This window comes from Ambystoma mexicanum, chromosome 7q, assembly GCF_040938575.1.
Source record: "Ambystoma mexicanum isolate Mex_15411 chromosome 7q, UKY_AmexF1_1, whole genome shotgun sequence".
Classification (NCBI taxonomy): Eukaryota; Metazoa; Chordata; class Amphibia; order Caudata; family Ambystomatidae; genus Ambystoma; species Ambystoma mexicanum.
Window position 1 is genome coordinate 1,167,673,589 of NC_090941.1, and position 21,179 is coordinate 1,167,694,767.

Here is a 21,179-nt window from a genome sequence, read left to right on the forward strand (position 1 = left end):
GGGACAGCAACCCCGAGGGGAAGTTCTGTCCCATTTGAAGTAATTCACTTTGATTTCATTGAAATGGAGTGATGCAATAATTTAAAATATGTATTGGTAGTCATTTGTGCCTTTAGTAAGTGGGTTGAGGCTTTCCCTGTTAAAGATGCCACAGCTATGACCACTGCGAAAACCATGTTAAAGGAGTATTTTCCCCAGTTCGGTTTGCCGGGAGTTATCTGGTCGGACAATGGTCCACACTTTGTCGCCGCTGTAATCCGACAGATATGTACAGCGTTACAAATTGACAAACGGTTCCATTCGGCCAGACATCCTCAGAGCGCCGGACTGGTAGAAAGACACAACAGTATCATCAAGTACAAACTCGCTAAGGCGTGTGCCGGCACCAAACTAAAATGGCTGGACGCCTTACCGATCGTGTTACTAGCCATGCGTACAACCCCTCAAACTAAGACTGGGCTCTCTCCATTTGAGGTGGTAATGGGGAGACCTGCCTCACCCTGTGCCACACGTTACAGAAGAAGCAGAGCCCCTTGCTGATACAGCAACCAATGATCCTAAAGCAGTAAACAGCACAGAGAGTGTGTCGGAGAATATCTCTAAGCCCGAGAGGCTTGGGGAAGCTGCCATTTTGTTTCCACACTCTCCACCGATTTTGCACCCGGGAACGGCTGTTTCAAACGCAGCCCCTTCGTTTGTCCCAGATACGTTGCTTCCAACGGGAAGTGATGACACATTGCTTCCGGATCAATCAGTACCAGGAAAAAACAGATATCACTTGCGTCCAAGAAAATAGACATACGGCACGGTTCGACTATGCATTCAAGGAAGGAAAAGAATCATCGAGGGCTTACTTTTGCCCAAATTTGAGAAAGGGGATTCTGTTGGCTAGGGTTTTGGAAGGACACAGAAATCGCGCGACCGGGGGGTCGCCAGCAACGACCATTGGGGTTTCCGTTTGAAGACTGCAATACCTGCTACCGCCGCCGCTCGTATTGGACTTGTAAATAAGGAGGTGACTAACTGGGACAGTGGACAAAATGCCTGGGCCCCAAAAACGTACTGCTGTATTTTTGTAATAATATTTGGTTTTATAATAGGCACTGTTGTAAGCCTTTGGTATTTAGAAGAAGCTTATCCTTTAGAGTTTTCGCTACCGACTGTAAATGTACCCACTGTTCATACACCTTTTGTGCATTCGCATACTTTGTCCCCTAGAGATTCCCACCACAGACAAAATTATCATAATAATACTCTGTTACTAATAATGAACGCTATGCATGCCATTTTTAATAGATCCAATTGCTGGGTCTGTTCACATTTACCGCAACACGGGGATAAGGGGCTAGGTTGGTATATTCATTCTTTACCATTGACAACTGCTTGTTATACTTCTCTTAGAGCACTGTTCTTTGGCCGATGGAATGATAGCGTCTCAGGGAACTTTGATGGCACAAATTTGAATAGTTTTGAGAAACGTGTTTTGGCTCCCATGGGAGCAAATAGGAGTAAACCGAATGTAGCTTCTGTTAGGCCTTCTGATAGACTGTCTCATCCTTTTCAATCTTTGATTTCCTTTAAAATGGCTCCAATAGGCAATAAGGATGCCATGCCTCCTTCTTACACTGTTAACCATAGCCCCGATTCAGTTTCTTTCTGCATACAGAGGAATGGCACTCGGTCAATGGGAAATTTTAAAGGTTGTGCCAACGTTGCAAATTTGACTGGGGAAGACAGACCTTCGTATGTAGGTGAACCTGTCTATTTTGTTTGCGGTAATATAGCGTTTCCATGGTTGCCAAGGGATTGGCAGGGATCCTGTTATTTAGGGATCCTGTTACCTGGGGTGTTCATAGCGAGTACTAAAGAAGTTTCGAAGGCTCGCCCACGGCGGGATGAGAATGGTGATCCCCCGGCACAATTCAGGAGACATAGCAAAATCAGTTGTGCCATTTTGGGGGCAGATAGCGAATTCGGAAGATATCAGGAAACTTGCGAGAGTACTGGAGAGAACCATCAACCGGACCACAGATATACTCTACAATATGACATTAGAGCACAAAGCAATAAGATTAGTAGCACTCCAAAATCAAATGGCATTAGATGTCATTCTAGCTGAGCGTGGTGGAGTATGCAAATTAGTGGGGTCCGCTTGCTGTGTTTTCATACCAGATTCCTCCCCAACTATCTTTAAGGCAATACAAAATCTGCACGTCCTTGGTTCTGAAGTGCATGTTCCCGAGGGAAACTGGGATCTAATCGCTTGGTTCTGGGACTTGTTGCGATCTTGGGGTTGGAAGGTACTTTAGGTTTTATTAACTATTTTAGGAGTTCTGTTGTTCCTTTGTTGCTGTATTCAGTGTCTGCCTGGTATGTGTTAGATGCTAGGGGGATGTTGTGCACAAGCGATAAATTCGATAGGACATGAGGTGTATGCCTCGGATAAAACTTACAAAGAATATGTGTTAAAAGATTTATTAGTAAAAGACCTAAAAATAGAGTAAGGGTAGGGGGCTTACTTTGATGTCGTGGAATGCCTGTGGCCTAAAGAATTTTAGGCCATGGACCTAGCATCTGGACGCAGAGTCTCGCCCTGTGATTATTTTAATCCAAGAATCTATGCACCTGGCGCATTTTGAGGTTCCAGGATATTGTACTTATGTCCAGCCGGCCATTAAAGGCTGCCAAGACCGCCCTTCTGGTGGCCTGCGGTTCTAATTGACAAGGCAAGTAGAATCGCTGCTGAAGTGGTCTTTGCCGATTATTCTGTCTTAGCAGTTAAACTGAGGTGTTCGGGTTTTCCTGGGAGCAAGTTGTTGGTAATTTGCATATACTGGAACAGAGTTATTATTAGACAGACTGATCTTTTTATCGTATTGGATAAGATCCTTGAATAGGCCATAGCTGAAGACCCTGGTAATTTGGTAATCGTGGGTGGTGACTTTAATGCTACTTGTATCGCTATGACAAAGTATATTGGCACACCCCAGGGCACCAGTTCGATATTTCATGGGAAGAGGTGGGTAGATTATTTTCTTTCATGGGACATATAACTGGTGCCCCCCAGCGGTAACTTAGTTGATTATACCTGGTCTCGTGGAGCGATGTCCTCAATGATTGACTATTTTATTATCTCTAGTATACTCCTGGTCAACGTGGATACAATGGCCATATGTGACGTATTTTTGGGGGATCACATGGCCTTGCTCCTCACTCTAAATATTTCCATCAGGTCTTTTATATATGACAAGGCTCTCACTCTGGTTGTACCTGATCGTCCAGACATCAGTTTAAAAGTTGGGACTTTAAACTATATCAGAAAATGTTGACTTCCCTAAAGGATGATATCAAGATTTCCTTACCGATGACAAGAGCCGGCTTTGACTGCCTAACAAGTGAATGGACAAATAGTTGTAGGATTCAGATCCCATGTTAGAAATCTGATCCTTGCAGCCAAAAAGCGACCCCCATTACCCAACCATCGGCATACATATAATACTGTGGTGGTAAACCTACGTAAAGAAAAACGTAATGCCATACGCGCTTTGGGTCCACCATACTCTTATGGGGTGAGTTATACCATCTTTAAATCTAAAATCAACCAAAGGTATCGTAATAGGCTGAAGGCTTTGAAATACGATATAATGATAGAGGATAATCAGGGAATGCTTCGCTATCTCTTAAATCACGACTCCCATAATGGTATGGTCAGCGTTGAGAGCTTTAACTGGAATGGCAGTGACACTTAAGGAAGCAGCTGTGCCTGCCACGACTTGGGTTACATATGTTCAATCCAAGTATGCTCTTCCCTTACATTTTGCCAACATCACAGCTCCCAAATATCAAGATTTGATACTGAGATCTTCGCCCTGGGTGTTGGATGACATCATCCGGGCGATTGTAAAGATAAAGTGTTCTCGTGCACCAGGACCTGACTGTATTCCACCTTGTCTGATCAAGGCCGACCCGATTTTTTGGGCAAAAATCTTGGAGAATAAATTTGATAGTGTATATCTGTCTGGCCATATTCCCCTCTCTTGGTGTTCAGCAAATATTATTCCGATTTACAAAAAAGGGAGCTGGGATGATCCAACTAACTTTAGGGCCATCGCGTTGATGGATGCCTCAGCAAAGATTTTCACCTATCTATTGTTGGAATCCATCCTACAAATCATTACCGAGCAAGATGTTCTGCCGAAATTACAAGTGGGTTTTCGTAAACATCTGGGGTGCTCGCTGAATGCTTTTATCATAGCACATATATATGCCCAAAATGAAGCGAACACACAGGGCCTATTTATATGGCTGCATTGGACCTGACCTCTGCATTTGATACAGTCATTCGAGTGGTACTCTGGGAGAAGATGATTGCTTATGGCTTCCCAATACACCTTGTAGCCATGGTAGCACTCTTGCATCAAGATACTACATATCGAATAAGATTAAGTAAGGAGGGCGCCATGACAGACAAAATAAAGACAGAAATAGGCCTGAAGCAGGGCTGCAATCTAGCGGCCGTGCTATTCAATCTATATTTAGCAGATCTTGAATCAGCATGGGCAAATGATGTGATATTTCCGGTGAAGCTGGGTAGTCAATTAATTAATTGGTTGGCATTTGCCGACGACCTTCTGTTTATGGATCGAACTCCGTTTGGTCTGCAGGCCAAACTTATTGCTTTCCAGTCTTATGCTTACAAAAACAACCTCCAAGTTAATCCAACAAAGTCTTATATCATCGTAATAGCAGATGGAAAGAAAAAAACGGCCAAATTTAATTGGTCTCTAAATGAGATCATAATTCCCAAAGTAAAGGTCATACGCTACTTGGGTTATCAGTTCGCAGACACTTATTCTATAGGAATGTGGAAAGAGGTGATTAACAGTAAAGTGAAACCTCTTACATCACAAATGAAAATTGTCCACCAGAGGTATAGCAAATTTTCATTATTGTCAACGATCCAGTTCTACTTATTAAAAGTGGAACCGATACTTTTGTATATGCTTGACATCTGCATGTGCGAGATAGAAGACTTCCTTGACTGTGTTCAGAGGAGGTTGTGGAAACAGGTTTTGGGGTTGGCCCTGTCTATGCCGAATATGTTGATCTGCCATGAAATTGGCATTCTACCTCTGTCTGTTAAATGGAATTGGCGCCGTATCAATGGTTATGTCAAAATATTAGTACCACCAAAAAAGTCTTTATATGAAGATCTTGCAAAACTATGTAAAGAAGGTTGGGTAACTTCAATAGATAAATACAAAAAAACAATTGACAGAATTTTGTCTGAGACCATGATAGACAAGGAGGAAGTAATCTTGGGTGTTCCAGCTTGTAAAAAGAAATTCCAATTGTATTTTTGGTGTATTTTGGTCGATCGTATTGTGAAATGCAAAATGTATTATGAATATATGAGAAATTCACCAGAAAGCTTGGTGATCGTGCACGCTATCTAGAAATATTTCCTTGTAACATCGCAAGAAAGGTCTATTTACAGTTCAGATGCAATCAATTAATTACGAATGAAAGGCTACATTTTTGGGGCCAGCTCGGGTCTGACACTGTGGGTGGTAGTTGCCGTTTCTGCATTCAGGGCAATGTTGTGGAAACTTTAAAACACCTAACTCTATTCTGCCCATTTTTCGATTACCAAAGAAAGTTGTCGTTTGGCACCTTCTTGTACAACGAGGCCCCAACTTGGAAAGACTCGTTGTGGAAAGGTGTATGTGGGGCTCAAGCCAAAGGTTGATTTTCTGTTTAATTAACTTTTTAGTCCCTCTAGAGTGTGCTCTGTCCTTAAAATACAGATTATTGAAAGAGAAGTTTTTCCAATTGAGGTCAGGTTGAATGTATAATGTAGCCGGACAGCTGACTTTTATGTTTGTCTTATAGTTACTTAGACCCCGGTATACCTTTGCTGGATGTTATTTTTCTTGATTTTCTTAAAGGTATATGTGGTCGGCAGCAATATGTTGCCGCAGATCATTAATTATCTTTTATATGGAATGAAATGTAGTTTGATTTTGTATATGTACAGAGATGTTGAGGAAAATTCATAATGTTAGGTCGGGTCTGATGATCTTTTTTAAAGTTGATTGAAAGCTGCTATATTTATAGAAACTGAAAATGTGTTTTGAATTGTGATGTTTTATTAGTCCTGTAAAAAATATTTTTTCTTGTAAAGGTTTTTTTCTAAAACCATAAACAAATAAAAAATACAAAAAAAAATTAGTAAAAGACCTAATGGCAATAGATATTTCAGATAGTGATTCAGGGTACATGGATACTAATGCATGAAGTTATTCGTAAGGAGACCCAAAATAGTTTTTTAGCTCTTGGCATAGGCCAAAAGGAGGGTTTGTCGGAATCAAAAGTATATCGTGACCTCCTATTGTAATAAATATATTAATATTGGCCTACGCCAAACTGCTCGAAAGTCACTTGCGGGATCTGTGTTACAAGGTCCTGACCTTTAATCTATGTAGGCCGCCATTTTAGGTCAAACTGCCATTTTAGGATTTATATGGAAAAGTCACCCTGTGAGCTAAAATGGTGGACAATGTCATTTCAAAATACAACATGGCCGTCTTAACCTCTGTATATCGCTAATGTGTAATCTGCCTGCAGGCTACTTGTTGAGGTCATGAACTGAGACCTCGTCCTACGTTGACCTATGTGTAAAAGGATTACTCGCGCAATGAAACCAATCCACGAGTATGTATTATGATAATGTATTTACACATTGGACAAAGAACATCTGTTTTACTATATTGTATAAATGTTTAAGAAGACCTGCAATACGAAACTTAGAACACACAGTTAATGCATACGCTTATTGTTACATGTAATAAAGAACAAACAAGTTAGATGCGGTTATTTGAGACTCGGCAACGAACCCGAGAATTGGTGATGAATAAAGTAGAATATTAACCCGAAGAGGGTTGGCCATAGCGCTCACAAAATGTATAAAAAGCGAATGCATTCTAATGTACAGTCTCTCACTGAGCACACTGAACCACACCGGAGTTCGTTGTGTTGTACTGAGGGCCGATAGCTATCTGACTTTGCACTGTTTTGTAATTGTATTTGATAGAGAATAAAGTACTTTGTATGTTCCTTTGAAACCTGTGTTTGGTGTATTTCCTTTTGGGGTACTCAGCCTCGATATTTTGTTTCTCTTTTCACGGCAGGATCCCCTGGCATCCCCTCTGCACCTAAATGCCATCTCTCTATGCAGCACCACTAGGATCCTGCCTCATAGGAGCCTGTGGTGGTGGACCCCCTCCTGCAGTCCTGCCAAGACACCTGGTGCCTTACAGGATCCCCTGGTATCCCCTCTGCACATAAATGCCATCTCTCTATGCAGTCCCACACCACTAGGATCCTGCCTCATAGGAGCCTGTGGCGGGGACCCCCTAAGGCAGTCCTGCTGAGACACCTGGTGCCTTACAGGATCCCCTGGCATCCCCTCTGCACCTAAATGCCATCTCTCTATGCAGCGCCACTAGGGTCCTGCTCATAGGAGCCTGTGGCGGTGGACACCCTCCTGCAGTCCTGCCGAGACACCTGGTGCCTTAGAGGATCCCCTGGCATCCCCTCTGCACCTAAATGCCATCCCTCTATGCAGCACCACTAGGATCCTGCCTCATAGGAGCCTGTGGCGGTGGACCCCCTCCCGCAGTCCTGCCGAGAATCCTGGTGCCTTACAGGATCCCCTGGCATCCCCTCTGCACCTAAATGCCATCTCTCTATGCAGCACCACTAGGGTCCTGCCTCATAGGAGCCTATGGCGGTGGACCCCGCCTGCAGTCCTGTTGAGACACCTGGTGCCTTACAGGATGCCCTGGAACCCTCTCTGCACCTAAATGCCATCTCTCTATGCAGCGCCACTAGGACCATGCCTCATTGGAGCCGTGGCGGTGGACCCCCTCTTGCAGTCCTGCCGAGACAGCTGGTGCCTTACAGGATCCCCTGGCATCCCCTCTGCACCTAAATGCCATCTCTCTATGCAGCACCACTAGGATCCTGCCTCATAGGAGCCTGTGGTGGTGGACCGCCCCCCCCGCAGTCCTGCCGAGACACCTGGTGACTTACAGGATCACCTGGCCTCCCTTCTGTACCTAAATGCCATCTCTCTATGCAGCACTAATAGGATCATGCCTCATAGGAGCCTGTGGCGGGGGACCCCCTCCTGCTGTCCGGCTGAGACACCTGGTGCCTTACAGGATCCCCTGGCACCCCCTCTGCACCTAAATGCCATCTCTCTATGCAGCGCCACTACGGTCCTGCTCATAGGAGCCTGTGGCAGTGGACCCCTTACTGCAGTCCTGCCGAGACACCTGATATCTTACAGGATCGCCTGGCTTCCCCTCTGCGCCTAAATGCCATCTCTCTATGCAGCGCCACTACGGTCCTGCTCATAGGAGCCTGTGGCAGTGGACCCCTTCTGCAGTCCTGCCGAGACACCTGGTGCCTTACAGGATGCCCTGGCATCCCCTCTGCACCTAAATGCCATCTCTCTATGCAGCACCACTAGGATCCTGCCTCATAGGAGCCCGTGGCGGTGGACCCCCTCCCGCAGTCCTGCCGAGACACCTGGTGCCTTACAGGATCCCCTGGCATCCCCTCTGCACCTAAATGTCATCGCTCTATGCAGCGCCACTAGGATCCTGCCTCATAGGAGCCGTTGGCAGTGGACTCCCTACTACAGTCTTTCCGAGACACCTGGTGCCTTACAGGATCCACTGGCATCCCCTCTGCACCTAAATGCCATCTCTTTATGCAGCACCACTAGGATCCTGCCTAATAGCAGCCTGTGGCAGTGGACCCCTTACTGCAGTCCTGCCGAGACACCTGGTGCCTTACAGGATCCCCTGGCATCCCCTCTGCACCTAAATGCCATCTCTTTATGCAGCACCACTAGGATCCTGCCTCATAGGAGCTTGTGGCGGTGGACCCCCTCTTGCAGTCCTGCCGAGATACCTGGTGCCTTACAGGATCCCCTGGCATCCCCTCTGCACCTAAATGCCATCTCTCTATGCAGCGTCACTAGGATCCTGCCTCTTAGGAGCCCATGGTGGGGGACCCCCTCCTGCAGTCCTGCTGAGACACCTGGTGCCTTACAGGATCCCATGGCATCCCCTCTGCACCTAAATGCCATCTCTCTATGCAGCACCACTAGGATCCTGCCTCATAGGAGCCTGTGGTGGTGGACCCCCTCCTGCAGTCCTGCCAAGACACCTGGTGCCTTACAGGATCCGCTGGCATCCCCTCTGCACCTAAATACCATCTCTCTATGCAGCACCACTAGGATCCTGCCTCATAGGAGCCCGTGGCAGGGGACCCCCTCCTGCAGTCCTGCCGAGACACCTGGTGCCTTACAGGATCCCCATCCCCTCTGCCCTAAATGCCATCTCTCTATGCAGCGCCACTAGGATCCTGCCTCATAGGAGCTTGTGGCAGGGGACCCCTCCTGCAGTCCTGCCGAGACACCTGATGCCTTACAGGATCCCCTGGCACCCCCTCTGCACCTAAATGCCATCTCTCTATGCAGCGTCACTAGGATCCTGCCTCATAGGAGCCTGTGGCAGGGGACACCCTCCTGCAGTCCTGCCAAGACACCTGGTGCCTTACAGGATCCCCTGGCATCCCCTCTGCACCTAAATGCGATCTCTCTATGCAGCGCCACTAGGATCCTGCCTCATAGGAGCCCGTGGCAGGAGACACCCTCCTACAGTCCTGCCGAGACACCTGGTGCCTTACAGGATCCTCTGGCATCCCCTCTGCACCTAAATGCCATCTCTCTATGCAGCGCCACTAGGATCCTGCCTCATAGGAGCCTGTGGCAGGGGACACCCTCCTGCAGTCCTGCCAAGACACCTGGTGCCTTACAGGATCCCCTGGCATCCCCTCTGCACCTAAATGCGATCTCTCTATGTAGCGCCACTAGGATCCTGCCTCATAGGAGCCCGTGGCAGGAGACACCCTCCTGCAGTCCTGCCGAGACACCTGGTGCCTAACAGGATCCCCTGGCATCCCCTCTGCACCTAAATGCCATCTCTCTATGCAGCGCCACTAGGGTCCTGCCTCATAGGAGCCCGTGGCGAGGGACCCCCTCCTGCAGTCCAGCTGAGACACCTGGTGCCTTACAGGATCCCCTGGCATCCCCTCTGCACCTAAATATCATCTCTCTATGCAGCACAACTAGGGTCCTGCCTCATAGGAGCCTGTGGCGGTGGACCCCCTCCTGCAGTCCTGCCGAGACACCTGGTGCCTTAGAGGATCCCCTGGCATTCTCTCTGCGCCTAAATACCATCTCTCTATGCAGCACCACTAGGATCCTGCCTCATAGGAGCCTGTGGCGGTGGACCCCCTCCTGCAGTCCTGCCAAGACACCTGGTGCCTTACAGGATCCCCTGGCATCCCCCCTGCACCTAAATGCATCTCTCTATGCAGCACCACTAGGATCCTGCCTCATAGGAGCCTGTGGTGGGGGACCACCTCCTGCAGTCCTGCTGAGACACCTGGTGCCTTACAGGATCCCCTGGCATCCCCTCTGCACCTAAATGCCATCTCTTTATGCAGCACCACTAGGATCCTGCCTCATAGGAGCCTGTGGCAGGGGACACCCACCTGCAGTCCTGCCAAGACACCTGGTGCCTTACAGGATCCCCTGGCATCCCCTCTGCACCTAAATGCGATCTCTCTATGCAGCGCCACTAGGATCCTGCCTCATAGGAGCCCGTGGCAGGAGACACCCTCCTGCCGTCCTGCCGAGACACCTGGTGCCTTACAGGATCCCCTGGCATCCCCTCTGCACCTAAATGCCATCTCTCTATGCAGCGCCACTAGGATCCTTCCTCATAGAAGCCTGTGGCAGGGGACCCCGTCCTACAGTCCTGCCGAGACACCTGGTGCCTTACAGGATCCCCTGGCATCCCCTCTGTGCCTAAATACCATCTCTCTATGCAGCACCACTAGGATCCTGCCTCATAGGAGCCTGTGGCGGTGGACCCCCTCCTGCAGTCCTGCTGAGACACCTGGTGCCTTACAGGATCCCCTGGCATCCCCCCTGCACCTAAATGCATCTCTCTATGCAGCACCACTAGGATCCTGCCTCATAGGAGCCTGTGGTGGTGGACCCCCTCCTGCAGTCCTGCCGAGACACCTGGTGCCTTACAGGATCCCCTGGCATCCCCTCTGCACCTAAATGCCATCTCTCTATGCAGCACCACTAGGATCCTGCCTCATAGGAGCCGTGGCGGGGGACCCCCTCCTGCAGTCCTGCCGAGACACCTGGTTGCTTACAGGATCCCCTGGCATCCCCTCTGCACCTAAATGTAATCTCTCTATGCAACGCCACTAGGATCCTGCCTCATAGGAGCCGTGGCAGGGGACCCCCTCCTGCAGTCCTACCGAGACACCTGGTGCCTTAAAGGATCCCCTGGCATCCCCTCTGCGCTTAAATGCCATTTCTCTATGCAGCACCACTAGGATCCTGCCTCATAGGAGCCTGTGGTGGGGCACCACTTTCTGCAGTCCTGCCGAGACACCTGGTGCCTTACAGGATCCCCTGCATCCCCTCTGCACCTAAATGCCATCTCTCTATGCAGCACCACTAGGGTCCTGCCTCATAGGAGCCCGTGTCAGTGGACCCCATTGCTCAGTCCTGCCGAGACACCTGGTGCCTTACAGGATCCCCTGGCATCCCCTCTGCACGTAAATGCCATCTCTCTGTGCAGCACCACTAGGATCCTGCCTCATAGGAGCCCATGGCGGGGGACCCCCTCCTGCAGTCCTGCCGAGACACCTGGTGCCTTACAGGATCCCCTGGCATCCCCTCTGCACCTAAATGCCATCTCTCTATGCAGCGCCACTAGGATCCTGCCTCATAGGAGTCTGTGGTGGGGGACCCCCTCCTGCAGTCCTGCTGAGATACCTGGTGCCTTACAGGATCCCCTGGCATCCCCTCTGCACATAAATGCCATCTCTCTATGCAGCACCACTAGGATCTTGCCTCATAGGAGCCTGTGGCGGTGGACCCCTCCTGCAGTCCTGCCAAGACACCTGGTGCCTTAGAGTATCCCCTGGCATCCCCTCTGCACCTAAATGCCATCTCTCTGTGCAGCACCACTAGGATCCTGCCTCATAGGAGACTGTGGCGGGGGATCCCCTCCTGCAGTCCTGCCGAGACACCTAGGTTGTTTGTTTGTTTGTGAGTAACGCTGCTTGGCCACTGTCTTTGAGCAGATTGATCTGTGTTTTAAGGTCGATCAGAGCTGTCTCAGTCCCATGTTGGGGTCGGAAGCCTGATTGTCTGGCTCCTAACAAGTGGTGTTCTTCCAAGTGCTTCTGTATTTGAACATAGGCGACCTTATCCAGGATTTTCAGGAGGAATGGTACCGTTGTTACGGGTCTGTAATTAGTAGGTGTGGCTGGGTCAAGAGTAGGTTTTTTTAGTAGAGGTAGTAACCAGGATTGTTTTAGGTTGGTTGGGATGGACCCAGTGGCGAAGAAGGCATGGATTAGCTTTGTGATAAATGGGGAGAAGTCGCGGGCAGCGTCTTTTATAAGCTGTGCTGGACATAGGTCTCCCTGGCAGTTAGAGGGCTTTAATGACAAGATGATTTTTTAAACTTCGAGTATGGTCACTTTGGTAAAGTTGAATCGTGTATATTCACTTGTAGTCTGCTTCTCGGGTGGCTTGGGCAAGGCAGGGTTGTTCAAGGATGCTTTTTTACAGGATATTTTATTTTGTAACGTAGCGATTTTGCTGGCTAAGGCATTTTGGATGTCGGTGCACCAATTCTTATCTTTAATGCAGGTGTGGTGGTTTTATGGGGGTTTCTACTTCTTTTATAATAGAAAATAGTTCCTTCATGTTTGAACTGGCTTGGGAGATGCGGGAGTCAAAGGAGGTACGTTTTGCTAGGAGGATTTCTTTTTTGTACAGGACCTCTAGTTTGGTGAATTTGATTTTATTGGCTACTGATGGGTCTCTTTTCCAGATGGTTTCACAATTTCTTTTTTGTTGTCTTACATTTTAGAGGAAAGGTGTGTACCAATTGTTCAGGTGTGTTTTGTGCTTGCTTGGCCGGAGTTTGGGGGGGGGGGCAATTAAGTCCAGGGAAGTGGACATCATTTTATTGTATTCCTCCACCAGGCTCTCAGGGTCCAAGTTGTCAGGGAGTGAGTTGAGTGTGGGGAGTAGGTTGGGGATAAGTCTCTCCATCGTGATGCTCTTTTTGTTTCTGGTAAGAGTGGGTGGGGCCCTACTGGGCTGCATAGGAGGAGGTCTAGTGGTGGACAGCAGGAACGATACCAGGTGGTGGTCAGTCCAGGCTAGTGGTGAGATGTCAGTAATGTTAGCTAGGCAATTGTAGTCAGCTACCCAGTCAAGTATTCTGCCCTTGTCATGGGTAGGTTTTAGGCTTCTTTGAGTAAATCCTAATTGGTGAGGGTGTTCATCGTGGTGATGGCAGCTTGGTCTTCGGGGTCGTTGAAGCCCATGTTGAAGTCTGCAAGGGTGAGCACCTGTGTGGCATTTTTTAGGTTAGTGGATAGGATAGTGTTAAGATCCTCATCAAAGGTGCCTAATGGGCCTGGAGGGCGATAGATCACATGGATGTTGAGGGTTTGGGTATTAGTAATAGGGACTTTGGCTGAGAGTAGTTCACAGGAAGGGACACTGATGGAGGTAGCTGCTCTTATGGGAAGGCTACATTTGTGAATGATGGCAACACCGCCTCCTCTAGAGTTAGGTCGGTCTTGTCTCAGGATGGTGTAATTATCTGGGACTGCTAGCATAAGCATAGGGCCTGCTGCCGGATGGAGCCAGGTCTCAGTGATAGCAAGGAGGTCCAGGTCTTCATTGATAATTAGGTCTGCAATTTCAGTTGCGTGAGCTACTAGTGATCTGGTGTTGATTAGAGCTCCCTTGATTTGGGGGCTCACTATGGGTGTAGTGGTCATAGAGGCCGACGATTTCTGTGAGGGTTTAGTACTTCTCTGGTTGGTGGGATGAGTTGGATATTTAGTATGGTGGTTCAGAGATAATTTAGGTTTGTAGTTGTTAGGGCTGGTGAGAGTGGAGCTGGATCTCTTTGTGGTGGGCATGGAGCGGGCGAGTGGCTCGTGGATTTTGGCTAATCTAGCTCTGAGTCTTGTATTCCTGTCTATGGTGGGGCAAGGGAGGCTAGTCGGTAACACTGGAGGTGCCTCAGTTGTCATTAGCGGTGAGCTGTTGGATGAGTTGGAGTTAGGTAAGGTCGCGCACATGGTATTTGGATGTTGAGGCGGCATGTTGGGTAGTATTATGGTGGTTAAGAGGAGCAGGGGGCAGGCAAGGCAATTACTGAACACGGGAGGCATGCTAGTTAGTGGCAAAAAAGCAAAATGCAAATGCAGACGCAAACGGGTACACCTAGATACCGAATTCACACTAGGGCTAAAGATGCAGGACAAATTATGGCAGCAGCAATAGTAGTTAGGTGCAAACTAGTATAAGGCAAAATCAGGTATGGCCCAACAATTGGTATAGTGCCGGTAGTGTTTTGAATCAGAGGCTTAAGACCTTGGAGAGTTCTCAGTGGAGGGGGTTCACCTAGATTAGAAATCACGCTCAGGCTAAAAGTGGCATGTGCAAACTTCACAGTAAAGGCGAGCGAGTGACAGCACAATCAATGTAGTCTGTTAGTGACCATAGGGCACAGCACAAATCAATGTGGTCTATTAGGTCTATGTGTTGTGACCATAGGATGGTCTAGTGCCTTACAGGATCCCCTGACATCCCCTCTGCACCTAAATGCCATCTCTCTATGCAGCACCACTACGGTCCTGCTCATAGGAGCCTGTAGCGGTGGACCCTCTCCTGCAGTCCTGCCGAGACACCTGGTTCCTTACAGAATCCCCTGGCATCCCCTCTGCACCTAAATGCCATCTCTCTATGCAGCACCACTACGGTCCTGCTCATAGGAGCCTGTAGCGGTAGACCCTCTCCTGCAGTCCTGCCGAGACACCTGGTTCCTTACAGAATCCCCTGGCATCCCCTCTGCACCTAAATGCCATCTCTCTATGCAGCGCCACTAGGATCCTGCCTCATAGGAGCCGTGGCAGGAGACCCCCTCCTGCAGTCCTGCCGAGACACCTGGTGCCTTAAAGGATCCCCTGGCATCCCCTCTGCGCTTAAATGCCATCTCTCTATGCAGCACCACTAGGATCCTGCCTCATAGGAGCCTGTGGTGGGGGACCACCTTCTGCAGTCCTGCCGAGACACCTGGTGCCTTACAGGAACCCCTGGCATCCCCTCTGCACCTAAATGCCATCTCTCTGTGCAGCACCACTAGGGTCCTGCCTCATAGGAGCCCGTGGCGGTGGACCCCCTCGCGCAGTCCTGCCGAGACACCTGGTGCCTTACAGGATCCCCTGACATCCCCTCTGCACCTAAATGCCATCTCTCTATGCAGCACCACTACGGTCCTGCTCATAGGAGCCTGTAGCGGTGGACCCTCTCCTGCAGTCCTGCCGAGACACCTGGTTCCTTACAGAATCCCCTGGCATCCCCTCTGCACCTAAATGCCATCTCTCTATGCAGCACCACTACGGTCCTGCTCATAGGAGCCTGTAGCGGTGGACCCTCTCCTGCAGTCCTGCCGAGACACCTGGTTCCTTACAGAATCCCCTGGCATCCCCTCTGCACCTAAATGCCATCTCTCTATGCAGCGCCACTAGGATCCTGCCTCATAGGAGCCGTGGCAGGAGACCCCCTCCTGCAGTCCTGCCGAGACACCTGGTGCCTTAAAGGATCCCCTGGCATCCCCTCTGCGCTTAAATGCCATCTCTCTATGCAGCACCACTAGGATCCTGCCTCATAGGAGCCTGTGGTGGGGGACCACCTTCTGCAGTCCTGCCGAGACACCTGGTGCCTTACAGGAACCCCTGGCATCCCCTCTGCACCTAAATGCCATCTCTCTGTGCAGCACCACTAGGGTCCTGCCTCATAGGAGCCCGTGGCGGTGGACCCCCTCGCGCAGTCCTGCCGAGACACCTGGTGCCTTACAGGATCCCCTGGCATCCCCTCTGCACCTAAATGCCATCTCTCTATGCAGCACCACTAGGATCCTGCCTCATAGGAGCCCATGGCAGGGGACCCCCTCCTGCAGTCCTGCTGAGACACCTGGTGCCTTACAGGATCCCCTGGCATCCTCTCTGCACCTAAATGCCATCTCTCTATTCAGCGCCACTAAGATCCTGCCTCATAGGAGCCTGTGGCGGGGGACCCCTCCCACAGTCCTGCCAAGACACCTGGTGCATTACAGGATCCCCTGGCCTCCCCTTGCACCTAAATGCCATCTCTCTATGCAGCGCCACTAGGATCCTGCCTCAGAGGAGCCCGTGTTGGTGGACCCCCTCCTGCAGTCCTGCCGAGACACCTGGTGCCTTACAGGATCCCCTGGCATCCCCTCTGCACCTAAATGTCATCGCTCTATGCAGCGCCACTAGGATACTGCCTCAAAGGAGCCCGTGGCGGGGGACCCCCTCCTGCAGTCCAGCTGAGACACCTGGTGCCTTACAGGATCCCCTGGCATCCCCTCTGCACCTAAATGCCATCTCTCTATGCAGCACCACTAGGATCCGGCCTCATAGGAGCCCATGGCAGGGGACCCCCTCCTGCAGTCCTGCTGAGACACCTGGTGCCTTACAGGATCCCCTGGCATCCCCTCTGCACCTAAATGCCATCTCTCTGTGCAGCACCAGTACCACTTTTCGGGGCCGAGCAAGCCATGAAAGAGAGATTCGTTGCCAGTCCTGACTTTCATGCAGTCCATTTGGGCAGAGCTTCTAGCATTTCTAAAATTAAACTGGGAGGCTTCACCTAGCAGATGGAACCCTTCTCAATGTGCCAGGGTGTTTGACCGCCAATGATATCCATATGACAAAGCAGAACCCCCGATAACACAACCACGATAATGCACATCATTCCTGTGCTCACAATTTGAGCACAGTGTTATTATGCAAGATCCAAGCACATTCGTTTGGGCACAATAGGTTTGTTCTTTCATAACCTAGTCAAGCATGTATTACCCAATGCCAGTGTATTCACAATAGCGGTAGCATACACAACCGGGCACAAACCCGTCCCCCATCTATGCACCCAAACACCTACACCCCCACATCTGAGAAATGTGGGATGGTTATTCTGACCTTACCTTTGGTCCATAGTGGTAGAAATATGCTCCAAATATGAAAGCTGCAAGATGAATTGAGAGCAAGGTCACTTTGAACTTTGACCTGATGTAACACTTCATATTGTGCCTGTAAGACAGAAAAGTCAAGGCATCAGAATGTATAAGTGCACATATTACACTTTAAGATCCTTTATCTATGCATGTAAAAGCGTCAAAGATGTGGCCTATGTAGCAATGTGGGTGAAACAGGAGACCCCAAAGACAGGAAATATCGCCTATCGCGTTCATGTTCATGCCAGGGAAGGGGGTGCTGGATACATCATGGACAGCAGTGTCAGTGCAAGGAGCTTATCTAGAATGAGCCAGTGTCCCACTGACAAGCCCATTCCATGGTCTAAACCACAAGAGATGAGGTCTTCCTGGCTCAGCAGCCTACATTAGTTCCCTCACAGTCTCGGGGTATCCATTGAGCCCCAGCATGCTTCTGCCTCACCCAGTGGCCTCTGTCAGTTCCCTCACAGTCTCAGGGTATCTAGAGAGCCCCAGCATGCTTCTATCTCACCCAGTGGCTTCTGTCAGTTCACCCACAGTCTCAGGGTATCCAGCGAGCCCAAGCATGCTTCTGCCTCACCCAGTGTCCTCCCTCAGTTCACTCACAGTATCAGGGTCTCAATTGAGCCCCAGCATGCTTCTATCTCACCCAGTGGCCTCTGTCAGTTCCCTCACAGTCTCAGGGTATCTAGAGAGCCCCAGCATGCTTCTATCTCACCCAGTGGCCTCTGTCAATTCCCTCACAGTCTCAGGGTATCTAGAGAGCCCCAGCATGCTTCTGCCTCACCCAGTGGCCTCTGTCAGTTCCCTCACAGTCTCAGGGTATCTAGAGAGCCCCAGCATGCTTCTATCTCACCCAGTGGCCTCTGTCAATTCCCTCACAGTCTCAGGGTATCTAGAGAGCCCCAGCATGCTTCTACCTCGCCCAGTGGCCTCTGTCAGTTCCCTCACAGTCTCAGGGTATCTAGAGAGCCCCAGCATGCTTCTATCTCACCCAGTGGCCTCTGTCAATTCCCTCACAGTCTCAGGGTATCTACAGAGCCCCAGCATGCTTCTGCCTCACCCAGTGGCCTCTGTCAGTTCCCTCACAGTCTCAGGGTATCTAGAGAGCCCCAGAATGCTTCTATCTCACCCAGTGGCCTCTGTCAGTTCCCTCACAGTCTCAGGGTATCTAGAGAGCCCCAGCATGCTTCTATCTCACCCAGTGGCCTCTGTCAATTCCCTCACAGTCTCAGGGTATCTAGAGAGCCCCAGCATGCTTCTATCTCACCCAGTGGCCTCTGTCAATTCCCTCACAGTCTCAGGGTATCTACAGAGCCCCAGCATGCTTCTGCCTCACCCAGTTTCCTCCCTCAGTTCACTCACACTATCAGGGTATCAATTGAGCCCCAGCATGCCTCTGCCTCACCCAGTGGCCTCTGTCAGTTCCGTCACAGTCTCAGTGTATCCAGAGAGTCCCAGTATGCTTCTGCCTCACTCAGTGGCCTCTGTCAGTTCCCTCACAGTCTCAGGGTATCTAGAGAGCCCCAACATGCTTCTATCTCACCCAGTGGCCTCTGTCAGTTCACCCACAGTCTCAGGGTATCCAGCGAGCCCAGCATGCTTCAGTCTCAGCCAGTGTCCTCCCTCAGTTCACTCACAGTATCAGGGTATCTAGAGAGCCCCAGCATGCTTCTGCCTCACCCAGTGGCCTCTGTCAGTTCACCCACAGTCTCAGGGTATCTAGAGAGCCCAGCATGTTTCAGTCTCAGCCAGTGGCCTCTGTCAGTTCACCCACAGTCTCGGGGTATCTAGAGAGCCCCAGCATGCTTCTGCCTCATCCAGTGGCCTCTGTCAGTTCCCTCAAGGTCTCAGGGATCTAGAGAGCCCCAGCATGCTTCAGCCTCATCCAGTGGCCTCTGTCAGTTCCCTCACAGCCTTAGGATATCTAGAGAGCCCCAGCATGCTTCTGCCTCACCCAGTGTCCTCCCTCAGTTCACCCAAAGTCTCAGGATATCTACAGAGCCCCAGCATGCTTCTGCCTCACCCAGTGTCCTCCCTCAGTTCACTCACAGTATCAGGGTATCCATTGAGCCCCGGCCTGCTTCTGCCTCACCCAGTGTCCTCCCTCAGTTCACTCACAGTATCAGGGTATCCATTGAGCCCCAGCATGCTTCAGTCTCACCCAGTGGCCTCTGTCAGTTCACTCACAGTCTCAGGGTACCTAGAGAGCCCCAGCATGCTTCTATCTCACCCAGTGGCCTCTGTCAGTTCACTCATAGTCTCGGGTATCTAGAGAGCCCCAGCATGCGTCTGCCTCACCCCGTGGCCTCTGCCAGTTCCCTCACAGTCTCAGGGTATCTAGAGAGCCCCAGCATGCTTCAGTATCACCCAGTGGCCTCTGCCAGTTCCCTCACAGTCTCAGGGTATCTAGAGAGCCCCAGCATGCTTCAGTCTCACCCAGTGGCCTCTGTCAGTTCCCTCACAGTCCCGGTGTATCTAGAGAGCCCCAGCATGTTTCAGTCTCACCCAGTGGCCTCTGTCAGTTCCTTCACAGTCTCAGGGTATCTAGAGATCCCCAGCATGTTTCAGTCTCACCCAGTGGCCTCTGTCAGTTCACTCACAGTCTCGGGGTATCTAGAGATCCCCAGCATGCTTCGGTCTCACCCAGTGGCCTCTGCCAGTTCCCTCACAGTCTCAGGGTATCTAGAGAGCCCCAGCATGCTTCTATCTCACCCAGTGGCCTCTGTCAGTTCACCCACAGTCTCAGGGTATCCAGCGAGCCCAAGCATGCTTCTGCCTCACCCAGTGTCCTCCCTCAGTTCACTCACAGTATCAGGGTATCCATTGAGCCCCAGCATGCCTCTGCTTCACCCCGTGGCCTCTGTCAGTTCACCCACAGTGTCAGGGTATCTAGAGAGCCCCAGCATGCTTCTGCCTCCCCCAGTGTCCTCCCTCAGTTCACCCACAGTCTCAGGGTATCTAGAGAGCCCAGCATGCTTCAGTCTCAGCTAGTGGCCTCTGTCAGTTCACCCACAGTCTCGGGGTATCTAGAGAGCCCCAGCATGCTTCTGCCTCATCCAGTGGCCTCTGTCAGTTTCCCCATAGTCTCAGGGTATCTAGAGAGCCCCAGGATGCTTCTGGCTCACCCAATGGCCTCTGTCAGTTTCCTCATATTCTCAGGGTATCTAGAGATCCCCAGCATGCTTCGGTCTCACCCAGTGGCCTCTGCCAGTTCCCTCACAGTGTCAGGGTATCTAGAGAGCCCCAGCATGCTTCTATCTCACCCAGTGGCCTCTGCCAGTTCCCTCACAGTCTCTGGGTATCTAGACATTCCCAGCATGCTTCCGTCTCACCCAGTGGCCTCGGCCAGTTCCCTCACAGTTTCAGGGTATCTAGAGAGCCCCAGCAAGCATCTACCTCACCCAGTGGCCTCTGCCAGTTCCCTCACAGTGTCAGGGTATCTAGAGAGCCCCAGCATGCTTCTGCTTCACCCTGTGGCCTCTGTCATTTCACCCACAGTCTCAGGGTATCTAGAGAGCCCCGGCATGCTTCAGTATCACCCAGTGGCCTCTGCCAGTTCCCTCACAGTCTCAGGGTATCTAGAGAGCCCCGGCATGCTTCAGTATCACCCAGTGGCCTCTGCCAGTTCCCTCACAGTCTCAGGGTATCTAGAGAGCCCCAGCATGCTTCAGTCTCACCCAGTGGCCTCTGTCAGTTCCCTCACAGTCCCGGTGTATCTAGAGAGCCCCAGCATGTTTCAGTCTCACCCAGTGGCCTCTGTCAGTTCCTTCACAGTCTCAGGGTATCTAGAGATCCCCAGCATGTTTCAGTCTCACCCAGTGGCCTCTGTCAGTTCACTCACAGTCTCGGGGTATTTAGAGATCCCCAGCATGCTTCGGTCTCACCCAGTGGCCTCTGCCAGTTCCCTCACAGTTTCAGGGTATCTAGAGAGCCCCAGCA

The 21,179-nt window shown here is 50.5% G+C and overlaps 1 protein-coding gene across 1 annotated transcript in view; it reads right to left on the minus strand.

The window, feature by feature from the left end:
- Nucleotides 1–21,179, minus strand: part of LOC138528307 (NXPE family member 2-like) — a 447,118-nt gene that overhangs the window by 418,604 nt on the left and 7,335 nt on the right. Inside the window, exon 2 of the mRNA XM_069639784.1 lies at nt 17,208–17,313. Within this exon, the coding sequence (XP_069495885.1) occupies nt 17,208–17,313 (106 nt within the window). The remainder of the gene's footprint in view (nt 1–17,207; nt 17,314–21,179) is intronic.